At 40.5% G+C, this 22,498-nt stretch overlaps 1 protein-coding gene across 1 annotated transcript in view; it reads left to right on the forward strand.

Moving 5' to 3' along the window:
* Nucleotides 1-215: 215 nt before the first annotated feature.
* LOC150089561 (uncharacterized) overlaps nucleotides 216-22,498 on the forward strand; it is a 90,045-nt gene continuing 67,762 nt past the window's right edge. Inside the window, exon 1 of the mRNA XM_090389537.1 lies at nucleotides 216-360. Within this exon, the coding sequence (XP_090245663.1) occupies nucleotides 265-360 (96 nt within the window). The 5' untranslated portion in view covers nucleotides 216-264. The remainder of the gene's footprint in view (nucleotides 361-22,498) is intronic.

The following is a 22,498-nucleotide window of genomic DNA, read 5'->3' on the forward strand; positions in this document are numbered from 1 at the left end:
AAACAGCTTAATGGTCGATCGTGAAGGTATCGGTGGCGTTAACAATTCAAGGCAACCAAAGGCTAGAGGGTGCCCTTAACACGGGAGTCCCCATGACGCGACCCCGCCCACGGTTTTGCTGATTTTTGCTGAATTTGTGGATCGGAAGTTGTGCGTACATTGCGTAAGTGTGTAGTGACGAGTGTCTTTGTGATTGGTCAGTGGTACTGGTATAAAGACCGTTGTCCGCGTAACGGAACACACCTTTAACAAGTTAGACTCAGAATGAAGTCTGCGCCACTTGCTCTAGTTCTGGTGATCGCTGCTGTTGCGTGGTCCTTGCCCCAAGCAGCACCACCTGAAGGAGTTCCTAGAGTACCTGTAAGTAACTGTTTTTGAACGTCATTCAGAAAAAAAATCAGGTTCATCTGTCATATTTAAAATGCGTTTGCTTCACTTTTAGAAACCAATTCGTTTTTTTTTTCCTTCTCCCCCTCTTCACTCCTTTCCTTATGGCAACTATATAAGGAATTGTGAAGGTTAACCTTTGTTTTCTAAGCTCACTGCAAACTTAATTCCTGTTTCAGCTGTGCATGCCTCTGTATTTCATTTTACTTTTTTTTTTGTTGTTGTTTCGTTTTGTCCTCATTGTCAGTTTTGGTTAGATAAGCTGAATATTACGTGTTATTAATGATACTAATTTGGTACATCATTATAGAATGATGTACCAAATTAGTATCATTAAATTTAGTTGAGGTGTAAACTTGGAAACAGATATTCATGGCGAATTGTGCATGTTTAGAAGAAATATTGAAAATATACAACCTGTTTTTGAAATTCAGTATTAGTAAGCTTCTTACCTGAATTATTTACCTTAAATTTCTTTCTTTAAATAATTTTTCATCTAAACCTGTTAACACTATGGACGAATTCTAGGAAGAATTCTCCGCTATAAGGAGGAAAAACAAAATTTTTCTAAGCTAAAATAGGCATTTATTTTTGTGATGTCGTTCATTTAGTTTAGTTCGTACAGAAGATCTGACTCACTGAACAGAGGGTTTCTTCTAATGTAAGATTTTCTAAGACTGAAATGAGATCTTACCCGCTCTCATTTAGAATGATGGGAAGCATTCGTCGGTAATGTACTGTGGTGGAAGGATGTGATTTGTTGCCACAGAATCTTATTGACACACTTATATCGAGCATTGTTTACCGCTGTCAGGCCTTTTTATCCATTGCAGGGGATCATACGCCGTACTGATTTCATGTAACCATATTTTCGAGCACCTTGTATCGACTTCTGTCATGTGATCTCTTTGGTAATTCTTATACAACCCCTATAAATGTCCCTCATACCTGTCCGAAGTTTTTCGCTGTATCCTTGTTTCATCGTTATTCTATGTTCCACTATACCAAATTTTGTCTTGTTTCATCGCAAGCTGCATGAGTTACACCATGTTTTCTACGTGTTCTGTTAATTTTGTCTAGCAGTGTACATACCGACGGCCTTAACCGAAATACCGTAAATGTCGCATCCTGAAGTAGCGGTGTAATGTACGGATTAAACTATTTTGCTGACTACTGCCCTGAGCGCCTTTTAAATATATTTATTCTTTCTTCACATAGCCCTCTACTTCCCCTATTTAAATACTCAAAACTCTAATTTGGCTATTGTTCCGAAGCATTTAATTTTAACCTACTTCCGCACCTGTCCATACCGTTGTTTACGATATTTCTTAAATGCCTTATCGCCTTAAACTTAGCATTAATAGTTTTACCATTTCTGGTAAAGATATTTGTGCTTGAACACCGAGCAGGGGCGACAGTGATAAATAAAAATAAATTTTCTGTTTATACTCCGGGATGACCAAACGGTCAGAGGAGTTCACAAGATAAACAGAATACAAGAAACAGCACCGTATTCAGCAGTCACGGGCTTGAACCCCGGTCACTCAAGGCGCGTTGTACTTATGCACCCGCGCGCCTGACGACTAGGCTACGCGGCCTTTTACTTGCTCCGACTATCATACCCCGCTCAAAGTCAAGTAGGGCGAGAATTTTGACCTATTCTCTCGCTGAATGGCGCACGACTACCTAATTTATATTGCCTGTCACGAACAAGTGACACTGTATTGTTCAATTCTGGAATGACGAGGATGTTGCGTGATAATTATACCGTATCTTCAATTATGGAAATTAATTTTCCAACGCAGCATTGTGTACGCGCTGTCTTGCATGTCGGAGGAATTTTTTTTCTGAAATTCATTGAAAAACAGTAGCACGCATTTGAAATCGTTTGCTGAACGTAGTCATTCTTCACTGGAAATGAGATATATAGACGACGTAAAATATGAAGCTGTTCTTTGTTAAAAGATTTTCTTTTTAGATGCATTTTGCTGTAATAATGCGGTAGCACGTATAGCAAGAGTTAACTAAACAAATCATTTTTTCGCTGCGGAAAACGTTGCTGATAGGTTTCACATGATAGGTCAGTAACTTAAGCTTACTTAAGAAAACTGTAAGCTTACTGTTTGTTCTTATTGGTTTCTACTGATCATGACCGACAGTTGTTGCCAATCAAACTGTCATTACTGACATAAATCGTACAACACAATACGTGACAAACGTATAATTTATTTTTTATTATTTTTTTTAATCTAACCCATTTTGTGTAACCTAACCTAATTTAATAATATTACTTTCTCTAAATGCTTAACTAAAAATAATCATTAATTATCCTAGTTTTAATTTTCGATTCGTTGAAGTTTTTTTTAATGCGAATTAAACAGAATCTCTACGAATACGAAAACTATTGTTTGATCATTTAATTTATTTTAAGCGATAATCACTAAAAAAAAAAAAATAGAAGAAAATGATACGAATGTTACTGTTAATGGGAGACTTGTTACCGATAGGCATGACACATTCACTCATCCTAGCAAGGTTACCTGGACGTAGTGGCACAGTGTTGAAGAGCCTCAAGGTCGCGGAAACTGGAGAAACTGTGGCCAGGGGCCCTGTACTGCCTAAATCAAACGTTTAATCTGGGGCCTGACAGTAGGTATGTAAAACTCCTTCCGTACCTAGCAATTTGTCACGACATTTTTGGCTTCAGTGTTTGTTTTCATGGCTGAAAATGCAGTCTCATATAGTTATGAAGTTGAAGGGTAGCAAATTATTCAAAGCCCGTCCAGATATTGCAGGATATTCTTCTTCCGCCGATAGTCAAAACACAGATAGAGAAATATTGTGAAATTTCGTTTTAAACTTTGCCGCTATAACTAGATAAGTTCTTGTATTTCCACCTCTCTATGATTTAACCTGAAGAAATCTGTAGAAGAACCATAAAGTCTAACCACCTGCTGTATTCATATTCCTTCCTAAAAATATGCCTGAAGTAATGGGTCAAAACAGAATAGTGTGTAATGAATTCTTTCTGATGCTGGACTTTTATCACCACTCAGTTTATCTTAACTTCCTTTAATTTAACCACAAACTCTTGATTTTTAAGGAGTCCTTATGTGCTGTAATGTAATAACTAGATCGTATGTATAGCTTAGCTTAATTTTTCAGCACTCACCTCATAGTAATCCACTTAGTTGGTGGAAAGTTTTACCACATACATAGTGGTTATAGAATTCTAATAACTTACGAGGATCATGGATTTAAAAACTAAGTTATGGGTTTTTAAAATTTTGCCAAGAAGGAAAGTGCACATTCCATTCTGTGGTTGCCTAATTAAAATAAATTAAATGAAGAAAGATAAAAGCTAATAGCCGCGCACCAGCGACTTTCGAAATAGTCTTCAGTTAGCTATAGTGGGGGGGGGGGGGGGAAGAGCGCGCGAGTGTGTTATATACGGGTTGGGTTCCCGAAATTCATTTCAGTGCACGTGGAAACTTAATACGTGCTAAATTCCAAATGGGAGAGAAGTTGGCGGGAATCTTTTTGTTTAATACGTTAAGTGATGATGTATGGCGCTTAAACCATTCAATGACGAGGGCTTCATTTTGAAGGATTTTATAGCTGGAATTTAATTTGACTGCTGTGATGGCTGAATCGATGAGTGGGTTATGATTATAAGATTGGACTTGTTGTGTTAGTTCTGTACTTGCTAAATTAGATTTGAAGCTATTAAAGTGGTAGTATGCACGCGTGTTGGAAATTTTTGATGTCCCGAATTTTGCTGTTGTACTGCTTATGTAACATGCTTGGCAATCTGATCAAATATATAATGTTGTTATGATCTTGTGTCTCGTACTCGTGTGTTGTCTTGTATGAATTGAATTTGGAACTTAATTTGTTATAAGATGTGAATATTAATTTGATATCTTAAAAATTTGTTGAAGTCTTCTAGCATATTGTTGATGATATGGGAGGGCAATGAGGGGTTTATGTATCTTATTCACGTGGTTACTAATTTTGATTGGGTTATTATGAACTTTGGTGATGGTTTCTTTTATTAGTTGTAATGGGTACTTTCTGTCGATGAATTTTTTGGTGAGGTATTGCAATTCTACAGATAGGTCTGTTTGTGTGTGACTATATTTTACGGCGTTGTATATCTGGTTGTATAGAACTGCTTTTTTGATGTATAGAGGGTGGTGTGAGTGGTAATGTAAGAATTTACCTGCATGTGTGTTCTTTAATAACAAACATGCGGGTAAATTCTTACATTACCACTCACACCACCCTCTATACATCAAAAAAGCAGTTCTATACAACCAGATATACAACGCCGTAAAATATAGTCACACACAAACAGACCTATCTGTAGAATTGCAATACCTCACCAAAAAATTCATCGACAGAAAATACCCATTACAACTAATAAAAGAAACCATCACCAAAGTTCATAATAACCCAATCAAAATTAATAACCACGTGAATAAGATACATAAACCCCTCATCGCCCTCCCATATCATCAACGATATGCTAGAAGACTTCAACAGATTTTTAAGAATACAGATATCAAATTAATATTCACATCTTATAACAAATTAAGTTCCAAATTCAATTCATACAAGACAACGTACGAGACAAGATCATAACAACATTATATATTTTATCAGATTGCCAAGCATGTTACATAGGCAGTACAACAGCAAAATTCGGGACATCAAAAATTTCCAACACGCGTGCATACTACCACTTTAATAGCTTCAAATCTAATTTAGCAAGTACAGAACTAAACAACAAGTCCAATCTTATAATCATAACCCACTCATCGATTCAGCCATCACAGTAGTCAAATTAAATTCCAGCTATAATAAAATCCTTCAAAATAAAGCCCTCGTCATTGAGTGGTTTAAGCGCCATACATCACTTAACGCATTAAACAAAAAATTCCCACCAACTTCTCCCCCATTTGGAATTTAGCACGTATTATTCACGTGCACTGAAATGCATTTCAGGAACCCAATCCGTATATAACACACTCGCGCGCTCTCTCTTTCCCCCCCACTATAGCTAACTGAAGACTATCTCAATTCCCCTACTAAATACACTGATAATTGGAAAATGAGGTGTGTTTCTTATTATACGAGTTGGTGTCGATCGCGCTCACCTCAGATAATGGCGGTCCTGTTGAAATACATTTATACACTATTTCGAAATGATTATAATTAAAAAAAAAAAAATTCTTCTTTCTCCATGGCTCGTGTGACTAATTGGGCTACAGTTTGAAAACACAGAGGGCTATTATTACAAATAGCGCCTCATTTATTTAATGTATCATGTTGTTGTTATTGGGTTTTTTTTTAGGAGCATTAGCAACTAAGGCCATATTGCTCCGTGAATATGCGGTGGTCATCCCTGACCTTTTCGCATTCGGTGATGACGGGCTCGAACCCCGGTTTAATCAAGAAGCGTGTGCTACGCACTGCTGCTCCTTCCCACCTGGCTACGGAAGCGCCTAATGTATCATGCATTCACTGACCATATAATAAAGCGGAATTCTAACGAATGAAAAAATTCTCTATAACGAGTGCTTTAAAATGTAATCATTCGTACAAGTTTTATGTGAATGCCCATTTCTAGTTAGGGGTTCAGAAGAGCAACATGAAATTAATATTCAATCAAAAAAATGTTCTTGTTTATACTCCGGAACGCCCACCAGGTCAGCGGAGTTTACAATAAATCAATCAGATAGTATGAATCAGAGCTGTAATACTCAATATGTGTTCTACGTTGATAATAATATTAGTAAAATAATAAGAGGAGTTGACCTCAATATAGTACGTAGAACACTTCCGTATGATACCCTCCAGAAATTAAAACGGAAAAACCGAAAAAATCGACGACTTACCGGTACATTAGAGTAAAATTTAAATAATCAATTTAACACAATTCAAATCAATTAAAAATCAAATTAACGCAATTAAAATTTTCGTTAGATTATTTTAATTGCGTTAATTTGATTTTTAATTTTTTTTAATTGTGTTAAATTGATTATTTAATTATTTATATTTTACTCTAATGTACCTGTAAGTTGTCGGTTTTTCCGTTTAATTTCTGGAGGGTATCATACGGAAGTGTTCTACGTACTATATTGAGGTAAACTCCTCTTATTATTTTACTAATAAATCAATCAATACTAATGTTAATCGTATTTAGCAGTAACGTCTTGAACCCCTGTCCACTCAAAGAGCGTGTGCTGCTGCACTTGCGCTCCTGACCACTCGGCTACGTGAAGCTTAAACCTTTGTTTATTGTCGCTTCTTGCATGCTATTTGAATTATGACTCTAGGTTTGTTCGTTTTGTATTCATTATTTTATTTTATAATTTTTGACAAAAGGACTATCAGTCAACTTGCTGGCCGTATGTAGCAATTCCTTTGACTGATGCCGCTTGGGAAGTAATAGTATAAAACTTTTATTAAGATGAATGGTTTCTTCTCCAGCGGAACTGACCTCTGTTGTTTATCGTTCATTCACATAAGTTGTACCAATATTGATCAATTAATCAATACAGGCGCAACCCTGTTTTGCATGATATTCTTGTTCGGAAGTTGCTTAAATTCGTAACGTTGGAAGTGAGAACTGAATAGTTAACAGAATTTTTCGCTTTTCTGGGTTTTAATCAGAATTCTACCCTTTCCCCCCCCCCCCCCCAATACACAGAGGGCCTGAAACAAAGTTGAATTCAACACGTATATAAATAAAACAATGACAGAAATGTGCATTACTCCTTACCGAACATTTAAGTTAATTTTGATTTTATAGCTGTACCCTAAGGGCCTGTCATAATCGCTTCCTGACATGTGCCAAGGAAATATGCTTAGGAAATGTGTCAAGGTCTCAGTGAATTTTTTTTTTCATTTTAAGGGGAAAATTATCTCTGAAGTGTTATCGCCTCAAATGTCGTTAAAACAAACCAGTCTTTTTCAGACATTTCTTATTTCTCCAGGGGAGTACCTCAAGGCTCACTTCTCGGACCTATCCTATTTGTTCTTTACATAAATGAATTTCTCTCTCTCTTCCATCTTTCCACCTAGTAGCGTATGCCGATGACATTTCCATTCTAATCACTGACCAAGACCCTAACCAGCTTCAACACAAGATCTCTGCCTTGCTCTCTGTAATGCATAGTTGGCTTCAAAAGAATCAGCTTATATTAAACCCAGAAAAATCCAAATGTATGGTGTTTAGGACGAAAAATAAACCATTAAATATTGATTTCGAAATAACATAGAAAGGAAAACAACTCGAAAGGGTGAATGATACCAAGTTTCTAGGAATCTGGCTAGATGTTAAGCTGAGTTGGGATAAACAAATGATCACCTTACGAAAGAAGACTTCGTCACTAGCAGGAATACTCGCCCGAGCATCTGCCTGGGTGCCTCCTTCCTTTCTCAGACTAGTATTCCTTTCCTTAATATAGCCTCACATATGGAATCATCTCATGGGGTTACTACCTGTCAAGATAACCTTGCGAGAATCAATTCAATTGTCAATCGATGTGTTCGTTCATTATTAGGCCTTTCCTGGAATGCATCGGTGAATTCGAGATACATACAAGGAAGCAAGACTCTTAAGCATCTACCAACTGCTACAAAAAGCTGAGGAGGTCTTTGTCTGCAATGCTTTGAAAACACCAAACTTTCCTCCACTCTTCAGATCCTTTTTTATAACAATAGAAGAAGAAGAAACAACATTTAACTTAGAAAATGAAGCGAACTTGAAGGTTCCGCTTTTTAGAAAAGCCATATGTCAGAAAAATAAAAAATACAGAGGCGCAAAAACCTGGAATAATCTTCCTGAAAATATCAAAAATGCCATTTCACTAAATCGGTTCAAGAAGCTCCTAACTGAACACATCACTAGGGATGTCTGATCTAAATCATCTTCCACTCAACTCCTGAACTTTGCATTCCACAATGCATACCATTTTGGAAATTATGTAAATAAGTTGAAGAAGGAATAGCTGTCAAAAAGCTTGTAACACTCTAGGCAATTATTTCATCATATTTTTCTTTCATACTTCTTATTGTAAAAATATTCACAATAAGTGTTGTGTTACCCACGTGACATATGTGGTTGGTTTTCGAAGGTCTCTGTAATGGAATGTAGAAACATATCCGATTTATTTATGATTTATCTGTTAAATAACACCTGTGCAATTTCAGATCTGTTTTTATTGTTATCTTTTTCAAAGGGAACACCCTCTAAAAAGTCTTTGGTTTATGTGGTCTCCCTCCCTTCTTGCTGTTATCTCCCAACAATTGTAACACAAAATAGGGATAAATAAATTATCAAATAAAGAAAATAAGGGCTTCCAATACTGCTTTTTCCTCCAAGTTAGTATAGCCATATAGTACAAGAAAACCACAGATTTTTGATGCACTGGCCAAAAAAAAAAAAAAGATAAGAAATAAAAATCATGCGCTTCCGTAACTATGCACGCGACGCCTCCGTAGCCAGGTGGCCAGGAGCAGCGGTGCGTAGCACACGCTTCTTGATTAGACCGGGGTTCGAGCCCGTGACCAGCAAATACGGAGGATGCGGAAAGGTCAGGGAATGACCACCGCATATCCCCGGAGCAATATGGCCTTAGTTGCTAATGCTCCAAATAACAAACAAACTGTGCACGTCGTTAACTATCCAGTTGACCTTTTAATTTCTTCAAGCTGTCAACTACATGCGGAGGCAACCTGTTCCAGTAATGAACGACTCGCTGGCTAAAAGAAAACTTGGTGCAATCTAGTCTAAACCTCTCCCCTATAATTTGAATTTATGGCCTCTAGTTCTGGAATTCTTATAACAGCGAAATTCCGTCTTCATTCATTTTATTTGTTGCAATATTTTTACCACCACGGAACATAATGAAATACATGTACATATTTGAATTTGTTTAAGTGTGTGTGTGTGTGTGTGTGTGTTAGCAATTTTTCGTGGTCTGTGAACAGGACCGTTTCGTGAACAGGAATGTTTCCTGTTCCAAGGAGACATATCTGTTATAAAATCACAATGCTTAATATTTGATCGGCTTTATTTTTGAAGAACTTTTTTAAGTTTGTTTTCCATGATGGTTGTTATTACTCTTTCTTGATTTTTTTTTTTTTTTTTTTTTTTTTACTATACGGAACTTTTGTTCCAACAGCGGATTTTACTCTTATGAACATAAGTTAATGAGCTTGGTCACTGTCTTTCAGCTGTGTAATTTTTACATCGTCTCTACTTTATAAGCAATAGATACCCTTCACCCGTGTAAGCAGAATAACCATACTTATAATAGCCTATGTTTTTTTTGCCAGTAACATACTTGTGGCTCCTCTGTAGCCAGGTGGGAAGGAGCAGCAGTGCATAGCACACGCTTCTTGATTAGACCGGGGTTCGAGCCCGTCACCACCAAATACGGAGAATGCGGAAAGGTCAGGGAATGACCACCGCATATCCCGGAGCAATATGGCCTTAGTTGCTAATGCTCCTAAAAACCAAATAACAAACATACTTGTGTATACTCTTCCCCCCCCCCCCCCCGCCAAGGTGTCGGGTATGTACGAGAGGCGTTTGAAAGTTCGTGTCCTGAGTAGTGTATGACTGGTTTCTTTGAGCAATCTGGCAACATGTTACTTTTCAACATACTCTCCATAGGGGAGTATGTTACTTTTTACCATACTCCCCTATCGAGTCAATATTTTTTTTTTCCAGCGATGCCACAATGCATCGATTCCATCTGCGAAAGCAGATTTCTCTTGGTCCTCCAGGAATGCATCCACATCAGCAATGACGTCACTGTTGATGGGAAAATTAATGCCAGCTGGGTAATTTTTTCATATTAGGAAATAGGTGAAAGTCCGATGGTGCTAGATCTGATGTATATGAGAAATGGTCCAAGATTCAAAGCTGCACTCATGCAGGGCAACTATGGCAATGATAGACTTGTGAGCAAAGAAACTCAGCAAATAAGTCTTGTGGAACAAGACTTCTTTGCTGAGTTTTCCTCAGGCTTTGTCTATGATGTTTTCACGCAAATCACAGACAATCATATTACGTAGACCTTGTGAGGCGGTTGGGGAACACACTCCATCAGCCTCCCATAAACCGAAGCCATCACCTTGCCAGCATGAAGGAATCGACTTGGATTTCTTTGAAGGAGGAGAAGAGCTGTCTTTCCAATGATTGGACTGTTCCTTTGTCTCTGGCTGAAATTGATGGACCACGGTTACAAACCTTGCAAGGAAATTTGCTGGATCTGCTTAAAAACGATGCAAATATTCACTTGACAACTATTGTGCATTTTTGATGTGCTGTCAATAACTCTGGGACCTTTAGTGCTGACACCTCTTTCATAGCGAGAACCTGTTATAAGTTATATACGTTTAGATGAGATGTCCAAGACGGTGGAAATGTACCGAACTGGCACTCTTCGATCACACGTCAACAATTTCTTGAGTAATGGACGTTGCAGGTCTTCTACAGCGTGGGTCATCTTCCAGGCTCCCCCTCCCTACCTCCTTTAAATTCTGCTTGCAATCTCTCAATCATGGAATAGGAAAGGGCATCCTCCCCCAATGCTGTAATCATATCCTCGTGAATTAGGGGCTCACATCTGGTGAGTATGGGCCTGGCACACCCAGGGTCCTGAGCTGGATACCATCATTCTTCTCTTTTTGGTGATTCCCTTCTACTTCTCTCTCTCTCTCTCTCTCTGGGTAACTTGGAAATTTTTTTTTTAGCTGGTGCAGCATAAGCCTCAGGCTTCCTTGCACTATATGGCTAGTAGTATAATAATAATAATAATAATTGCCTTTGGCGTTGGTCCCTTTTTGCCCAAATATTAAATGACTGATTTTGTCCATCTTTCCTCATTCACACAACTTTGTTGACTTCAGGACTTGTAATTAAAAAAGACGTTTTTGAACTGCATGAAACTTTGTGTGTTACTATTTGAAATTCATTAAGTACAGAAATTTTTAACGCCGTGCCATTAACCTTTCATATTCAGGCCATGAACTTTTCAAACTCCCTTCGTACAGTGATGTTTCTGACTCTTCTACCAAACTTCGGGAGCTTGTTGGGGTGTCAGTTTATTTTTCAGTTAAAGCTTCTTGAAATTTAGTGCCCTCTCAACTATTCATATAATAGTGGTAAGGTACTTATGGATTTTGACTATGGGAAAAGGTCGTATAAATTCTGCCTGGGTAGAAGTAAAGTTTGTGGACTTATTTTGCACGTGGTCGATTTAGCCTTTTCGGGAAAGGGTTGTGTATTACAGTATATGTGTGTGTGTATATATATATATATATATATATATATTTATTAAGGATTATATGTATAATTTTTTTAATTTATTAAACTTCAACCTTACGCAGTATATTCGGTAGAAGTAAAAAAATTCCATAATACTTAAAGTATGGATGTATATGAATATATTAAAAAGTAAAAATACTTTCAATTACTGAAAGCTTTTTAATAAAAATTATTAAAATTTTTAAATCTATAAGATCCAAGTCCAACTGATTGGACAATTCCGCGATAGCCTAGTGGTCAGGCGCGCGGGTGCATAAGTACACGTGCCTTGAGTGACCGGGGTTCAAGCCCATGACTGCTGAATACGGTACTGTTTTTTGTATTCTGTCTATCTTGTGAACTCCTCTGACCATTTGGTCGTCCCGGAGTATAAACAGAAAATTTATTTATACTATAGTTCCCACCCCTCCCTACGATCAAAATACAGTATATATATTTTTTACTATTACATGATGAATATCCCCCCCCCATTTGGAGGGGCCACTCCTGACATTAACTAATTGCTTTTTTTCGCAAAAACCGAGTCGTCATTGGGATCAGATGAAAAGGGAGGAAAATCACGGAATGAATTCAGAAATAAATAAATAAATAAATTTTCTGTTTATACTCCGGGACGACCAAACGGTCAGAGGAGTTCGCATGATAGATTGAATACAAGAAACAGCACCGTATTCAGTAGTCACGGGCTTGAACCCCGGTCACTCAAGGCACGTGTACTTAGGCACCCGCGCGCCTGACCACTAGGCTACGGCTGTGAAGCTCTGTTAGCAGTAACACGCTGCGGGTCATCCTAGAACAGAGGTTCCTAAACTTTTTTATACCTTGCGCTTCCCTTGAAATATATCATGAAATTTGTAGATTTGACATTAATTTACCTATGAATATAGATACTTTTATACATTAATATATACTTCAATACATTTAATCTCAAAGGTTGAAATCAAAATTAGTGGGATGATTTCATTAAAAAAAAAAAAAAAAAAAAAAAGTGCTTCATAAAACCGAGCGTGACTTCCCAAAGATACTAAGTGCGTTCCACAGGTTGGGACTCTGTTCTACAACTCACGCGAAATTGTAAGTAGGTGACAGGTTGCGCAGATGTCTAATTTCTGCATAATAATGTACTGTACTTGTTTTATCGGGCACTTCTTTGACTTTTTTTTTTTTTATTCGTGACTGTATCAACACGAGGTTTGTGTAAACAGCCGAGATATTTTCTGTTATATTTGTGATAATTTTTATAAAGAACAAAGAATCACGGAATTCATAAACAAAAACGTGTTATGCGAACTGTGGAATTAAATGTGGGATCGAGGCAAAGCAGTGTTGAATCCAGGGGGGGGGGGGTGAACTTCCGGTGGAATAAAATCCCCCGGCGAAAAATAGTAATTTTTATTTTAAAATTTAAGACCTCGGACGTTGAAATTTTCGCCACTTTTGGTTGTTTAATTTTAATTGAAATTTACTTTCTACTGCCTTTTAGGGGCCATATTATCAGTTTATACAACGTTGTAATTAAAAAACATGAATTCAATAAATTTATGTCAATAAACACAACAAAAAATCAGAGCAACTAAGTGTGGTACTCGTTAGGTGGCCCGGCGAAAATAAATCATTAAAATCAGAAGACACGAAATTTTCAAAATAATTAAATGGGTAGTATTTCTGGCTGCACAAATTGCAACTAAAAGCCACTATTTCAAGTCTCGGCATTTTCGTTTTGTGGTTTTCAGGCTCCCTTTATTTTCGTATAAACTATCCCTTGATAGTGTTTTACACAAACGGTCTACTTGCGACTAATTCTTCGTCTGTATATCGCACACAAGACGACTGGATCGCAGGCCGTGAATAGGTTCGCCTAAATTGGTTCCTCAGTGACGGACGCTATTGTAATTAGTGTCCCGCGGCTTTCGGGAAAAGGGCTAAACGATGTCTAAAAGAGGGGTCTACCGCAGCCACTATTTCAATCGTTGGCGGTTTCGCTTTATGGTTTTCACATCCCCCCCCCCCCACAAGAGTCTACTTGTGCCTAATTCTTCCTTTGTGTACCGCAAACAAGACGGTTTGATCGCAGCCTATAAACAATACATTTTATAATCTTTATATTTTATATGTATCTGTACTGTAATATTGCAAGAAGATAAGCTTAGAAGGCCCGAATGAGTTATCGGAAAAAATAATAAATGAAGTAATTAAATAAAAATAAATAAATAAATTTTCTGTTTATACTCCGGGACGACCAAACGGTCAGAAGAGTTCACAAGATATACAGAATACAAGAAACAGCACCGTATTCAGCAGTCACGGGCTTGAACCCCGGTCACTCAAGGCACGTGTACTTATGCACCCGCGCGCCTGACCACTAGGCTACATATGCAAAGAAAAAGTAAAGAAGAATAAGATTATTATAATACTTCCATGTTTGATTATAATTTGTATGATATATATATATATATATATATTTTTTTTTTTTTGCGAATTTTAATTGGTGATTTTCATATTATTAAACTGATTGTTATCAGTAACTTGGTTTTTGTGAACTACCTATTAGCATTTACATCAGAGGTTCCCAAACCGTCTCTGTTCACGTTGCCCCTAGGCCAAAATACCTAACAGTTCTGTTGAACTTAATAAGTAATGTTGAAACTGTGAACTACGTAGAGCTAGTAGTTCGCGCGGTGGCCGACAGATGTTGAGTATCCCTGTTTCCATCGAAAATTTAAAATATCCCGTGGCGCACAGTTTGGGAACCGCTGATTTAGATGTTAAATATTTCTTTATTATTATTAATCATAACAATATAAAGCCTTACATTTTGATTTACAATTGTCACTTGGAGAGCCAATATTAGTCAATTGGAGAGCCAACGACTACCCTTACTAGTCGGACGTGCTGATCGACGCTCATGAAAAATGTGCTTAAATATGCGTTTTAATTATAGTTTTTGCCCCCAAAAAGTGTTTTCACCTAAAGAAGTCAACTAGTGGACTCCCATGGTAAGAAATTTTTAAATTTCAAATGGGAATTTAGCAGGCTATTTGCGTTATCATCTATATCCTTTGTTTGCGAGACCGCAGTGTTCACCATGCGGCTGGCAGCAAGGATATATAGAGGTGCCAATATAAAGCGGCGGCCACGTAAATACCCTGCATTTGACTGGGGAGGTGTCCCAACTTGTGCCAAACCCGAGCTGGAAGAGTGCTCCATCATCTGGGCTGAATTACCGTTACTGTGCTAGTGAAACATGTATTTTGTGTCTTCCCCCCTCTGCAATAGACATACTATGGACAGAATGGATCTTAGTAAATATACATGTAGTGCAAAAACTGATGTCACCACTGGTATTGGCGCCAACAAAAACCTCCAGAGAAAGTAACCCCGTTTTTTTTCCTAGGGCCACTTATACTAGTATATACTAGGCTGTTCCCCCCATACTGCCAGTGGGGGAAAGCCCAAATCTTCGCCTGCAGCTCACACGGCAACAAATATACCCACGGACTAGTGGTTTATATCCTCCAACAGCTCTCAGAGTCCTCAAACAAAATAACGCGTCTAGAACTCACTAATCCGGATAACTTCGAAAATCCGAAATGGATACAAACATGGTGGGAGAACCACATGAAAAAGACTGTAACCAGCCAGCCTGAGATGCTACAACTTGATTCTGACTGCCAATAAGTTAACCCTGAACATCAATTCCATACTCAAGAAGTTAAACCGACACCTTTGGCTAAAAGAAAAAATCAAAATCAAATAAAAAATCAAATTCGGACAGAGCAACTAGAAGCCAGAGCCAACCAAAGGACGCTCATAATGATCTTGGCTCCCTACAACCAGGAAAACAAGTTGAAACCAAGCCGAAGGATCCCCCCCCCCCTTGGATCAAGCACACACTCTCAAGACAACCCTAGAAGGACCTATTTAGAGACCAGAGCAACAGAATCTCTGCAGGCTTCAGATGCCAAATTGTTACTTTAAGGAATAAAATGGAGTCCGTTTTATTCCAAACATACTTAGAATCAGAAATAGCCACAGCTAAACTGGAGGCTTATAAGGAAGGAGGAGAAAAAAATATGCTACAGCGCACTCCCTCCTATGCAGACGTGCTAAGGGCATCGGCTCAGTGTGACCACACACCCACCCAACCAATACCAGTCAAGGAGAAATCCACCACTCGGCCACCTAACCTTGTAGTGTTGAGACCCCTTAATAAAGAGGACAAACCTTCTAGTGAAGGCATTAAGCAGGCAATAATTGATAAACTCTCCGATGACCTAAGGACCACGAAAATAAAATCGGTGCGAAAGACAAGGAATCCAGGCGTGGTCATCGAAACAGAGACCACAGGAAATAAATGAAATAATAGCCAACCCCAAGATCGCAACCTGGGGTTCGGAGCTTAACCCCCAAAAAGGAAGGGGCCCCTCCATCCCTATATACGACCTAGATAAGGATATCAAACCCGAGGAGTTCGCAAGAGAATTGTTTGACAGAAATCTGTCCAAATATTTGCCAGATCAAAATCTAAATGATCATGTGACACCCAAGCACACCATCAAACCCAAGTCCTCGAGAACAGTCAACTGGTCTCCGGTAGCTTGGAAACTACTTATAAATCAGACTAGAGTTTACAGGGTGTTTCAGTTAAACGTTTCAGAACTTCTAAGAGGGGTAGGGTACTTCCTGACAACTCGAAATCATATAGCAATGTGGGGTCGGAAATGCTTTCCTGAAGCGGTGTTGTACACAGAAGCACCATAAAAAGAAAAGAGACCGTAAGTGAGAAATCGTTTTAATAATACATGAAAAGAAGCAAAAGGTACATGGATTAAAGTAAGTGTTCGAAGTTTCTTCAACCTCGTATTGCTTTCGCACAGTGGTACCTTGGAAAATGTGCTACAAATCCCCTTTTTCCTGCTGAAGTGTTGTTTTCCGATGAGGCATCCTTCACAAGGGAAGGAATTTTCAACACGCATAACGACCATATCTGGGCGGTCGAGAACCCGCATGCAATACGACGTCGTGCAGCACAGATTCGATTTTCGGTCAATGTATGGGCCGGTATTATGGGAGATCACCTCATCGGACCTTACCTGTTACCGTGTCGTCTAACCGGACCTATCTACTTGATCTTTCTGCAGCAAGTATTGCCACAACTTTTGAGAGATGAACAGATTTCTGCATCGACGCAACAGACAATGTGGTTCCAACACGATGGAGCCCCTGCCCATTATAGCGGAGATGTTCGTAACTACCTGGATGTCACATTTGGTCAACAGTGGATCGGACGTGGTGGTCCCGTGCGTTGGCCTGCTCGGTCACCCGACCTATCATGTCTTGATTTTTATTTCTGGGGTCATATGAAATCGCTAGTTTATGACACCCCTGTTGACAATGCTGAGGAGCTGGTTGCAAGAATCGCAGTAGCTGCCGAAGAAATTCGAAATTCGCCTGGAGTATTCCAGAATGTTCGGATGTCCATGCGTCGGAGATGTGAGGCGTGCATTGTAGCCCGTGGAAGAAACTTCGAACACTTACTTTAATCCATGTACCTTTTTGCTTCTTTTCATGTATTATTAAAACGATTTCTCACTTACGGTCTCTTTTCTTTTTATGGTGCTTCTGTGTACAACACCGCTTCAGGAAAGCATTTCCGACCCCACATTGCTATATGATTTCGAGTTGTCAGGATGTACCCTACCCCTCTTAGAAATTCTGAAACGTTTAACTGAAACACCCTGTATATACATTGGGGTAGCCACCGATTCCGCGAACATGTGGCTATCATCAAATGCTACAACTGCTGCAAGTTCGGACACATGTTGCACACATGCTCCCAGGCTGTGCAAACCTGCGGCCACTGCGCTTGTAAGGGCCACAACTTCACCAACTGCCCAAATAACAGCACAGACGCCGTTTGTGTTAACTGCAGAAGTCAGAAAATGGATGCCTCCCATTCCCTCAGAGACAGCATGTGTCCCATATACCAAAAATACAAGAGCTTGACCCAATCCAGAACAGATTATGGCACCACACCATAAACATTTCAACACTAAAGTAATCAAATTCTTCCATCTAAACGCTCATAGAACCAGGGCAGTGGCCGACGACGAAAATATAGATATCATCATACTCCAAGAACCATACGCAGCCGCCAATCAAGTAAGGGGATACCTCCTACAATACAAGATCATACAGCCTGAAAACGAAATCCCCTGGGCTGCTATTGTGGTCAGAAACCCAGATATAACAGTTACCAGGATCACTCACCTCTGCACGGCCTGGGCAGTCAGTGCACATCTTATCTCAGCACTGGGAGCCTTCTACATCGTAGTCTTTTATTTCCGCCCTTGAGAGGACATAACGATGGCTACAAGGTACCTAGAACATGTAACAAATATCCTCCTTGACCAGAAACTAATAATAGGAGTGGACGTGAACTGCAGGTCACCAGCTTGGTACAGCCATACCCGGGACAGGCAGAGGATAAGGAATGGGCAGCGCGTGAAGGAATTTCTAGCAACTTCAACGATAACAGTGCTAAACCAACCTAATCAACTACCGACTTACTGCAACCTACGATTGGAATCAACCATCGATGTCTCCCTAGCCACTAGGAACATTGCTGGCAATATAACAGACTGGACGGTTCAGGATGCCTGGACAACGTCCGACCACAGGGTCCTGACCTTCCAACTCAACAGCGACCATCAGGGACAATGTCCTGAGAGAAAAATGCTGCACAGATATGCGCTGAGCACTGCAAACTGGAACCAATTCAGTCACACTCTAATAGCAGAAAAAAATACACAGCAACCTGCAATTCAAACAAACCAAGACCCTGACCAACTACAAAAAACAGTCACAGCGATCATCACTAAAGCAGCGAATGCTGCCATAAAACGAAGAAAACCTGCTTCAAGTGCTGTACCGTGGTGTAGTCCAGAGCTCCAGAGGCTCCGAAGAGAAGTCCAGGACAAACGAAAAGCATTGCAGAGAGCCAGATGCTCCTAGCCTGCCCCTGAAGTGGATGAACTGCAGGAAATCTACAAGGAGGCCAGAAACCAGTACACCTCGCTCATACGCAGAAGTAAACAACTCTCGTGGGAAAATCTGGTCGCAACCACTGGTAACACTGATCCCTGGGGGGTGGTCTACAAAGTAACCACTAATAAACTCCCCAGGGGAGAGGTAATTTTAACCACCATAAAACTACAAGGAGATGCTACCTGGGGGGCATCTGTCAACAATATTTTGAACGTAACCTTCCACCCTCATGTAGACCCGCAGACACCCCAACAAATCAAGATGCGCACGGAGAATGACGACTACCGAACAGAAGACAGGGAACCGGATTTCACAATAGAGGAATTACAAGTGGCTGCGCACCTTATTAAAATTAAGAAATGTCCGGGTACGGACCTCTTGGAGCCGGAAATCATCAGGAAGGTGGGGAGATAGTCCCCGATATGCTACTGAACCTCTTCAATCTGTCTCCAAATTGGAACCTATCCGAAGGACTGGAAAAAAGCAAATATTAAACCCATAATTAAAAACCCAACAAACCCACTTCCTACAGACCAATAGCCCTACTAACAGTCTGCAGTAAACTCTTGGAACGACTCCTGTTAACCAGAATACAGGCTCACTACCTACAGGCAAACCTAATATCCCGAAACCAGTACGGCTTTAGACCGGGAACGTCGACTGTAGATGCCCTGAAAAACCTCCTTGCACGTGCAGCTGCCACAGAAAACAAATACTTCCTGGCTATCTCTATCGACTTTGCTGGGGCGTTCGACACCCTTTGGTGGCCGAGCATCCTGGCCCGGCTCCAGGGGACTGGGATGCCAGGCAACCTCTATCAAGTAATCCAAAGCTACCGCTCCAGTAGACTCATCATGGTGAATGCTCCATATAAAATACTCACCAGAAAAATCAACAGAGGCTCTCCACAAGGCTCCATTTTAGGACCCACGTTATGGAACATCGTCTTGGATGAGTTCCTAAATACCAATATTGGAGAGGCGTCATCACAAGCCTTTGCAGACGACCTTATCCTGATGATAGAGGCAAACAGCAGAATCCAGCTGGAAAGAAAGGCAAATCATGCCCTTAAAATCCTACAAGAGTGGACCAATATCCACTCCTTAGGATCTCTGCAACCAAAACGGACTCCATTCTCCTCAAGGGTGCCCTAGATTACAGGAGACCCCCCCCACAGATTAAGATTGATGGTATCACACTACGACTGTCCAAGGAACTTTGATACCTGGGAGTAATACTGGACCCCACTCTCTCCTTCCAGGCACACATGAAATACATCCATAAGAAGATATGGGGCTATACAGCCCTTATTACCAGAGTCGCAAAAAGGGACTAGGGATTGAAAAAGAATACCCTCAAGCTGTTTTACAAAGCCGCCTTCCTGCCGATAGCTACCTATGCTTCCGGAGCATGGTACCGCAAAGTCACCATGGCTGTAAATCGCAGAATCCTCGACTCTATCCATAGAGCCGTGCTGCTCGCTATAACCCGGGCCGCCACAGTTAGCACCCACGCTCTGCAGGTGCTGGCGGAACCCTACCTTTAGACCTGGAAGTAGCTATGTGGAGTATTATATGAACTCTCCAAGGGAAGAGCCTGTACCTTCGCCGGCTTCGACCCTACCACAAACCGTTTGACTTAGAAAAAGAGACTTACAAATCACCTCGTGCAACCCTGGCAAACCAGATGGGAGAATTCCCCAAAAGGAGAAGTCACCAAACGATTCTTCCCCAACGTTGGAAAACTGTATCCGATGGCTCCAGCATGGTTCACACCGGGACTCCACGCGACCATCCTACTAACAGGACATGATGCCTTTAAGGTGGCTAAACTTACAGCCCTCGGCATTACAGATGATCCTACTTGCCGCTGTGGAGAGTTGGAGAGCTGGCACCACCTCATGCATGAATGCCAGCTTTATGATGACCTCTGCTGCCAGCTTATCACCTGGATCACCTTTTTGTCCAGAGATAGAGAACAACACCTCCTGGACGGGAGGCAGGAATATATTGCCTTCTCAAAGTTCCCTGAAGCCTTGTACAGAAGAAGACGGGACCTGAATACACACTAGCCGCATAATGGCTAGAAGCCAAAATGTTCATAACACCAAAGATGACCTACCAAGCAACCAAGAAGATAGACAAAAAATCTGAATGAAGGACGAATAGCAGCCGTTCTGGCCGCCTGAACCAAACACTAGCCTGGCTCTCCTTTAATACCCCTTCCTGGCAGGAGGACGAGATGACCAGTCGCCTTGCCCCCGTGCTACCCCACCTTTCCTTCTGGTGAGACATGGCATGCCTCACTGACCACCTGGGGGAATCTCCTCTGTGTCCCCCATACTTCTGCCTTCCCCCAATCTGTCTATACACGACGCGAGCGCCCTACACATTAAATTTAATCTAGCCCAAAAATAATCTTCCCCCAGTCTTGGCCTAATTATCCTATGCACTGCCATATGAATGTGGCGCCTCCGTAGCCAGGTGGGAAGGAGCAGCAGTGCGTAGCACACGCTTCTTGATTAGACCGGAGTTCGAGCCCGTCACCACCAAATACGGAGGATGCGGAAAGGTCAGGGAATGACCACCGCATATTCCTGGAGCAATATGGCCTTAGTTGCTAATGCTCCTAAAAAACCAAATAACAAAATAACAAACAAGCCATATGAATGCATGCACACGTGCTGAGGCGCCTCCGTAGCCAGGTGGGAAAGAGCAGCGTACCACGCGCTTCTTGATTCGACCGGGGTTCGATCCCGTCACCACCAAATATGGAGGATGCGGAAAGGTCAGGAAATTACCACCCCATATCCCGGAGCAAAGGGGCTTAAAGGGGAACAGGTATCCTGTGTGTTATCAGACACTCAGCCTAAAACACTGATGGATCCAATATCTCTCTATTACAGAAGATTTAGGAGAAGTCCGGTTGGCCTGCCTCCCTAAAATCCACTCATGCACACCTTCTCGATGGTAAGCCCTGTTACGTCACTTAGGTGGCAACGAACGTGTAGAGTGGTTCTCTTCAAGACGCCTGGTCAGCGTGAAGAGGAAAAGACCAAACCCTCCAGCACATGAAAGCACAACGAAACAAATGGCCCTCAGTCCCAAGCAGCTTTCACTCTCCCTCTTACGGCAGCGAGAGGATCAGAGCGGAAGCAGAGGGTGCTAAGAATCTCTGGGTACGACCAGGCTGCCATGCACGGAAACTGAACCTGGCCTGTTATAACATAAGAACACTCATTGGTGAAGACAGGATATTAGAGCTGGAAAAGGAATTGGAAAATGTGAATTGGAATATCATCGGTTTGGCTGAAACAAGAAGAAGAAATGAATCACTTATAAGTTTATCAAGTGGAAATCTGCTGTACACCAATGGAAACAGTGAAAGGAGTGAAGGTGGAGTTGGGTTTCTGGTCCATAAAGATTTTAAAAACAACATTTTGGAATTCAAAAGTACATCACCAAGAGTTTCAAGACTAATACTCAAGATTTCTAAGATATACAAGCTAAAGATTATAATGATTTATGCACCAACATCGAACCATGATAATGAAGAGGTTGAAGAAATGTCTACCGAAATTGAGAGTCTTCTAGATGAGCATAAAACCCACTACACTATTATTATGGGAGACTTCAATGCTAAGGTTGGAAAAAGACAAAACAGCGCAGAAAGGGGAACAATAGGAAATTTTGGAATTGGTGAAAGAAATGAAAGAGG

This window comes from Mastigoproctus giganteus, chromosome 2, assembly GCF_048544385.1.
Source record: "Mastigoproctus giganteus isolate SK-2022 chromosome 2, ASM4854438v1, whole genome shotgun sequence".
In the NCBI taxonomy this organism is placed as follows: domain Eukaryota; kingdom Metazoa; phylum Arthropoda; class Arachnida; order Uropygi; family Thelyphonidae; genus Mastigoproctus; species Mastigoproctus giganteus.